Source organism: Pocillopora damicornis, chromosome 3, assembly GCF_964200805.1.
Source record: "Pocillopora damicornis chromosome 3, jaPocDami1.2, whole genome shotgun sequence".
Classification (NCBI taxonomy): Eukaryota; Metazoa; Cnidaria; class Anthozoa; order Scleractinia; family Pocilloporidae; genus Pocillopora; species Pocillopora damicornis.
Window position 1 is genome coordinate 16,565,239 of NC_142672.1, and position 8,156 is coordinate 16,573,394.

The 8,156-nt window shown below is 42.7% G+C and overlaps 1 protein-coding gene across 2 annotated transcripts; it reads right to left on the reverse strand.

The window, feature by feature from the left end:
• Positions 1–1,941: 1,941 nt before the first annotated feature.
• On the reverse strand, positions 1,942–8,156 carry LOC149048528 (uncharacterized). Of its 2 annotated transcripts, none has more exons than XR_016184659.1 (2): positions 5,722–8,156; positions 1,942–3,792 (listed from the first exon to the last, which is right to left on the reverse strand). XR_016184659.1 is itself a non-coding variant. In XM_089199161.1 (2 exons), exons 1-2 carry the CDS (start codon positions 5,780–5,782, stop codon positions 2,765–2,767), a joined length of 426 nt encoding a protein of 141 aa, XP_089055287.1. In that variant the 5' UTR covers positions 5,783–8,156; the 3' UTR covers positions 1,942–2,764. The 2 variants fall into 2 exon arrangements, 1 of the variants encoding a protein (XP_089055287.1); XM_089199161.1 differs by having other exon boundaries at positions 1,942–3,129.

Here is an 8,156-nt window from a genome sequence, read left to right on the forward strand (position 1 = left end):
TAGTGTCCAGGTGGCGGACGAGTGTCGTCATGGAGTTAGTGGTGTCCAGGTGGCGGACGAGTGTCGTCATGGAGTTAGTGGTGTCAAGGTGGCGGACGAGTGTCGTCATGGAGTTAGTGGTGTCCAGGTGGCGGACGAGTGTCGTCATGGAGTTAGTGGTGTCCAGGTGGCGGACGAGTGTCGTCATGGAGTTAGTGGTGTCCAGGTGGCGGACGAGTGTCGTCATGGAGTTAGTGGTGTCCAGGTGGCGGACGAGTGTCGTCATGGAGTTAGTGGTGTCCAGGTGGCGGACGAGTGTCGTCATGGAGTTAGTGGTGTCCAGGTGGCGGACGAGTGTCGTCATGGAGTTAGTGGTGTCCAGGTGGCGGACGAGTGTCGTCATGGAGTTAGTGGTGTCCAGGTGGCGGACGAGTGTCGTCATGGAGTTAGTGGTGTCCAGGTGGCAGACGAGTGTCGTCATGGAGTTAGTGGTGTCAAGGTGGCGGACGAGTGTCGTCATGGAGTTAGTGGTGTCCAGGTGGCGGACGAGTGTCGTCATGGAGTTAGTAGTGTCCAGGTGGCGGACGAGTGTCGTCATGGAGTTAGTGGTGTCAAGGTGGCGGATGTGAGGAGTGGTGTGATTAATAGTGTCCAGTTGGCGGACGAGAGCTCGCGCCTTAAAGAAGTTTAGTCCCGATGGAACACAATGAAAGCCTACACGAGGTCCATGGAAATGGTCGCTGCTTTTGTCGAGAAGGGCCTTTTTTTCAAAACCAAGAGGGTGACAAAAAGAGACCGCAAAGCTATTGGCCAGTTTAAGCACCAGTTGTATGGCTATCGCAGGACGGTTCACTGCCGCACTGCCAGCCAAACAACAGCCAGACAGGTCAATGAGGCCTACACCTAGATTACACCGAAGGATATGAAGTCTTTCGAGACTTTGAAGCTGGCAAGGAGGGATTTGAAAATATTGAGGTTAGGCATGGAGGCCGAGAGTATTTCAAAAAGGGATTTCTCAAAGAGTTGAGACTTTCTGCTGACAACATGCCTTCTTCCAAACGCGTCAAGACCCAGGCCCTTGGAGAATGCGCTTGTGCAGCATTTTGACCAAGACGTGGACGTTGCTTGTAGTCCAACACAAGACAACGCACCACCAAGGTCCGGCGGAAATTGTCCCCCGGACGAGGCGCTGCACAGGTGGATGACCATCTTTGTGAAACACATCAGGCCTCAATTCGCCCACAAGGATGAAGGACCATTTGTTCGTCAAAGACAACGGTTTAGCCTTCACACCAGAAACCATAGGGAAGAGGGTGACTGCGATTTTCAAGACGGTAGGGATGCGTCCTAACAAGAGTATCACTGAGACCAGTATCCGCAGAGATGTACTCCTCTTCCACGTTTGACCTGCCAGTGGCGAAGAAGCGGCTTGTGCACCACCACATGGCAACAGCAAGGCAACAGTAGACAAAAACGACGTACTGCAGGTCAACGCGGAGAGAAGTGCCAGGGCGTACTCCCTGCTGAAAAACATCCGGAAGTAGCACGATGACGAAGAGGAGGAAAACTCGCAGGACGAGGCAATGCAGTACACATACCTTCGTCACTTGAAAGTGGAAATGGTGGTCACCCATAACCCAAGACGAGGAGGAGCTGGCTCCATGTTGGGAAAGCCCTACCAATATACTTTCCAACTATGACAAAGTTGTGGTGGCCCACATCTTTGAGTCACACATTTTCAATGGTCAGCTGCTGACGCGCTTTACGGTCAGAAACATCTGCAGGACAGATATCACCTTTGACGCTACATGTTAGACGTCAGCATGATAAAAAAAATCAGCGACTTTGCACGCCAAAAGATCAATAGTCTTAGGCCTCCCAATTTTTGATTAATTCTGACTTGCTCGACCGCAATTCCAGTGTGAGTTCGTCTACAGAGTCGTCATGAAAGAAAGACTCTTGTTTTATATATTTATCTATTTATTTGTTTGCCACTTACACACGCACACACATACAAAAATAAATTACAGTTGTTTACAACAATTTATAATAATAACTATATTAATATCATTACACAATAATGTATACTTAATCCAGATAAAATTACAATTTAGGGTCATTTATAAGTAGTGTGGCGAGGAAGCCCAGCAGATGATAGAAACTTATCAAACCTGGGTTCCCCACACGATGTAGGAGATAGATTTGCTAATTACAGACGGGCAAGTTTAATTTAGTTTTCTGTCAATGAGGAATTTTTAAGCAAAGTCTTATTATTAAAATCACAACTAGTTGCTGGATTACTTGCGCAATTTATATAATTTAAAATAATTTTAAAGGCATATATTACAAAAAATATAAATCGTATAATAATGGATTCTAAATATAAACAATTAAAATATAGTAAAAATACTTAGATTTACATTTGCTCTTTTGCTACATGGTGCATTATGAAGGAATTTTGAAACCTTTTGGTTTTAATACCAGGCATAACAGACATTCGCTTATTCCTTAGGTTGTACTGAGAGGCCTTATTGTGCGCAGGTGGCAGGTCAGCTAGTTTATACTGGCCATCACTCTCTTTAGTCAGACTGAATAGACTTACGCATAATTCCTCTCGCCTGTCAAAAAGTGTTTTCAGATTTGCATCTTCTGGCACTTTTCTAAACGATGCCTCTGGATAAATGATCCTTAAAACTGGCATCTGAATCCTCTCGATTTGATCAGACAAGTAGACTTGCAAGCTAGAATGGAAAGCTTGAGAGGCACATTCTAAGACAGAACGAATTCATGCGTAGTAGAAGTGAATTAGAGATAGGCAGTCAATCCCAGCGCCCTTAAGTTGCTTAAACAAATAGATTCGCTGAGACGCTTTCACAGTAATATTATCTACGCGATCATTCCATTTTAGGTCACCCCTTACGGTAACGCTTAGTACTTTTGCTGATTTAATGGTTTCAAAAGAATTGCCATTGGCCTCGATTACGGTGTCCTCGCTTGTTTTTCTTCGAAAGTCTATCCGGAGGTGCTTGCCCGTTAATGAGTTCAGCTTGAAGTTGTTGTCGTTTGACCACCAAAGGACATGAAGGCCGTAGGCGATCGCTAACGCCAGAGCCATGAAAGATCGCTTCGCTCTCAAAGCTTCGTCATGCCCTTGGAGAAAGAAATTCTTAAATCATTCCACCAGGATAGTGTGTTAAAATTAGGGAGAGGTCAGGTGCTACGAAAAAGTTAAAAACTTTTTTCTGAGGGAGGCAGACCTCTAAATAAACCCTGACCTTAGCAGCCCTCCGTGTACATATAATTGTACATATCAACTGCTCAATAACATATTATATTGATTGTAAATACTGCTGTAAATTGAATTGTAAATATTTTGAAACTGTAAATATTATGCTGTTGTATATATGTAAATATCCTAGCAATACCGAGTCGAGCTGTCTACTCGATGTTAACACCTCCAGGTCGAAGAGGTTTGTCAGGGATCTAGCACAAGCTGGGGTACTCAACCCCAAGGAGTGTCCCACAAATTCTCTCAAATCTCAGGATAATAATCGTCATTTGATACGGCGACCAGGGAAGCAAGGCTTCTCTTTTAAACCCCTTCAACTTTACATCGATCTACTCAAACTAAGCACCATTTACTTGGCTGTTTAGCCAATACATTGCTCATCACCACTTGCAACTTTCATGGTAAACAAAGCATGCACGATAGAGAAATTAAGAGCCAAAGCTAGACCAAAATTCCATAAAAAATGCAAACATATCTCTGTCAATTACGTTAGTGAAGGTATCTGTCTTCTCATTCTTTACAACCTGAATAAAAATTCAAAAAGAAACACATCACAAGAAACCCAAGAGCTTAACACTGCGCCAATATGATTTTGGTTAGTAATCGTCTTCGTTAATTAATAATAATAATAATAATAATAATAATAATATACAGTATTTATAGAGCGCTAATTCCCAATGGTCCAAAAGCGCTTTACATAATAAAAATAAGAACAAAATCCTAAACCTACAAAACTACAAAACTACATAGTCATCCTATAAAAACATCATCATTCTATACAACATCATAACCAATTTTAAAAAGCCACGTCTTGAGCTTAGATTTAAAAGAAGAAAGGGAATTACAAGATCTAAGTTCGAATGGAAGTGCATTCCAAACAGAAGGTGCGGCAATAGTAAAAGACCGGCCACCATAAGTTTTAAGATTAAATTTAGATGTAGAAAGTAAAAATTGATTGGAGGATCTAAGAAGTCTACCAGGTGTATAAGGCTTGATGAGATCAGTGATATAGCTAGGTGCAGCACCATGAAGCGCCTAAAATGTAATTACTGCAATTTTGAAAGTTATTCTTTGTTCAATTGGTAGCCAATGAAGTTGAATAAGCAACGGCGTAACATGCTCATATCTACTAGTAAGGTGAATAAGCCTAGCAGCACTATTTAGGACACTCTGTAAACGTTTCAAGATACATTTAGGCTGACCGTAGAGCAGTGAGTTACAATAGTCGATCCTTGCAGTAACAAAGGCATGAATTAGAGTTTTACATGTATCGTAAGAAAGAAACTTGCGAATCTTAAAAATATTGCTTAAATGAAAAAACGAAGACTTGCAAACAGCAGTAACGTGCGGCAACATCGATAGAGAAATTAAAAATAACTCCAATATTTTTAGCAGCAGTTGAACAGTCAACAGTGTCAGAGGCAATCACCAGGTTTGTTAACGCAGGACGTGGGCGATAGGAGGATGAAAAAACTATAATTTCAGTCTTCCCACTGTTCAGCTTCAGCTTGTTATTTAACATCCAAAGGTCAATATCTTTAACACAATCTTCAAGAGCAGATGTACATGTTGACATATCCTCAGGCGATGACGTTTCAAAAGATAAATATAGCTGTGTATCATCAGCATAAAAGTGATAAGATAGACCATGAGATCTTGCAATATCACCTAAAGGGGAAGTGTACAAAGAATACAGCAAGGGGCCCAAAACGGAACCCTGAGGTACACCATAAGGTAAGGCATGCACATCAGAAGAGACATCTTGTCTTAGATGAAATTAGATGAAAACTACGCTTAAACTGGTGACTTTGTTACATGGAGAAGTGCGATAAAAGTGCACAACCCAAAAAATAAGTTTTTTTAACCTCTTTAACTCTATAAAAATTAATTAAATTAACAGTAGCTTACATGGTTGTTTAGCCAACACATTGGTCAATATTAATGGAAACTTTCAAGGTAAACGGAGCATGCACGACATGCTTTTATATCTAGCCGCCTGAACTATTGCAACAGCCTTGTATTTAGAGCTCCTGAATGCCATCTACACAAATTACAGAGTCCAGAATGCAGCTGCACGCCTCATATTACAGGAGAGCAGATTTTGTCACGTGACACCTCCACTCAAGTCATAACAATGACTGCCCGTAAAACATTCCATAGCTTTTAAAATTATCTAACATTTTTTTAAAGCAATACACGGTCGTGCCCCAGCCTACATAACTGAGCTGATTTCAGTTAGAGACACCGGAAGATATGATTTATATTCCAATGACGGCTTACTTCTTGCTCCTTGTAAGGGGAATACACTCACTACGCTTTGCGATCGTTCTTTTCATGCAGCCGCTAAGGCACTTTTACGAGAAGATACAACACCAACGACGAGGTATGACCGTGAACGAGATAAGAGAACGCATCCGAAGGGAGCTGCTGCAAGGGAACTGTGATTGAATTACCTTCGTCATGAATGTTCCGTCTTCGAGTCATATGAGTGGAGTTTGGGAGCAGTAGATCCATTCTGTAAGATGCATCCTCTCCCCTCTTCTTCAAAGAAATGGCCTGCGACTGAACGACGAGTCAACTATGGACCCTCGTGTGCGTGATAAAGGCCATCGTCAATAGCCAGCCAATGTCTATTGATCTCTTGAAAGACCCACGCTCGCTAGCTCCATTAACACACGACCACTTGCTCACCATGAAAACGAAGATCTTTCTCTCACATTTGGTTGCCAATCGATCAACATGGCGTCTCGTGCGTTATCATGTGTGCTCTTGTAACATTATATGCGTCTTTTGTTCTTTCAAAATAGGCCTGAATACTTATCCGATCTAATGCCTGGTTACGAAGCTTCAAATGCCTTCAAATTATATTTTCATAATTCTTTGCGTAATAGAACACAAAAACTGCGTAGAATAAAGAAATACCTCTCAACAAATGGCAGAAAAAGATCAACCTAGCAGTCATAGTGTTTTTTAAGGATCGTAGTCAACCACACCTTCCTTTTTAGTGGTATTATTACTTAAGTGACCTTAAGTGGAAGTCATGTTGACTACATATATAAAAAGCTTGCAAGAAGCTCTACTCCCTACGTATTCTACGTCGAGCCGGCGTTGATCAAGGTAGCATGTTAAAGGTCTATACAAGCTCTGTTAGATCTGTTCTAGAGTACACCGTGCCTGTGTGGCAATCCATTCCAGGTTATCTGTCTGACAAAATTGAATCCATACAGGAAAGGACGCTTAAGATAATTTTCCCGTGTGCAGATAGCTACTCAGATGCCCTCGAGTTAGCACGGGTGGAGACACTTGCGTATAGAAGAGATATCTAAAGAGTGTATGTGCAAAATGAAGGACTTAAACCACCCTCTTCATCCTCTTTTACCAACAAGCCTAGACGATACCTGTCCTTACACCCTAAGGCACAAATCAGACCAGCTGTACTTTAACAGAAACGTTACTACCTGTAGAACGAAGTGCATCGAAGACTTTTTCATTTTTAAGTATTTTTAATAGATGTGATGCATGTTGTGCATAGCTAGGAATCACATTTCATTTGTAACCTCGTGTGTCGTATCGTTCGATTCGCTCGCTCCGTGAATTATTGTATTTTTTGTGTTTATTATGCCTGCTAAGCGCAAATCTCTTTGCTCTGGCTGCAAGACACCGAAACAAAACCATGTCTTTGCTGCCCCCGAGCAAGCACTGTGCCGGGCCGCCAGCTGAGAACAAGATTCTTGATTATGAATTATCAGAAGGCGGGGAGTCGTCGCCATGCCAGGACAAATCAGTTTCTTCGCCTTTGGCCACAAGTGGCCCGCAAAAGCAACTTGAATTGCACCAGCTTCTGGTCGCGATGCGGAATCTGTTACTGCAGTTGGAAGGCATCACAAAAGAGCAGACGACAATGAAAAAATGAATGCATGAAACCTCCGCCAGGAACGCCCCCAAAATACAGCTTGCCAACAGAAAGTTTCGATGGCTCTTCGTGTACTTGTTTGACGTACAAATGCGCGTCCATGCAGCCTCACGTAAGGATGCTCAAGTGAGCCTTGACGTCTTGGATATAACCTTGTATACAACCATCCTCGACGCTCCCGCCCTTCGCCTCTACCCAAAGCAATGTACCTTTGCAAGTCCATTGATCATCTAGTGCGGGATTGATCCTTTCTCGCGCAAGAAAAACCACAAGAGGCGGCGAGCACTCCATCAAGGCCTTTGGTTAACGGCACATTGGCGATCGACTCATGGAAATGACAGAAGTGCTTTACCGTCGCATGCCAGGAAGGCTGCAACCTTTATCAACGAAAGTGGTGAAACTTCGGAGAGGCCTGCAATCGAGCCCACTTGTGCAGAGCTTGTCGGGGGGACCACCTCCAGGTCGAGGGAGTTACTACATCACGGGCGACAAGCGGGGGAAGAAGAAAAGATTGAAATACGAGTGGTCAGCGGGAAATAAATTTAATACCTCATATAGAGACATATCAGTTATAGTTGCGGAAAACAATAGTGTTGTGAAGCCGAACTATCAACAGTATACTTCGCTAAATAAAATGTTAAGCAATTTTTCAACAGTGTTGATGGCACATATATCTTTTACTGCTGTAATAAATAATGGAGGCATCGGAAAAGGCATCGGTGGCATCCGGAAAGGCACCAAGAATTATATTCACGTTTTGTAACTTGCTGCGTGACGTGCGTGGCGAAAAAAGGAAACCAAACCGTGGTCCTCATATGAATTCTCCCACCTTGGCCCAAAAATGTTTCAAATTTTTCGCAACTTTATCTGTTCCTATTCGTAGGTCCGGCCAAGCCTTTATGGTCATTGGCCCCCGTATAGCCGCTCACTATGGCTTATAAATACAGGTGTTTAGTGTTAACTTGTAAAACTCCC

Coding starts and splice junctions, on each gene's coding strand:
- LOC149048528 (XM_089199161.1), bottom strand. CDS start 5,782: ATGGATCTACTGCTCCCAAACTCCACTCATATGACTCGAAGACGGAAC. Junction 3,130..5,721: donor ACGGAACATTCATGACGAAG/GTAATTCAATCA, acceptor TCTTTCTCCAAG/GGCATGACGAAGCTTTGAGA.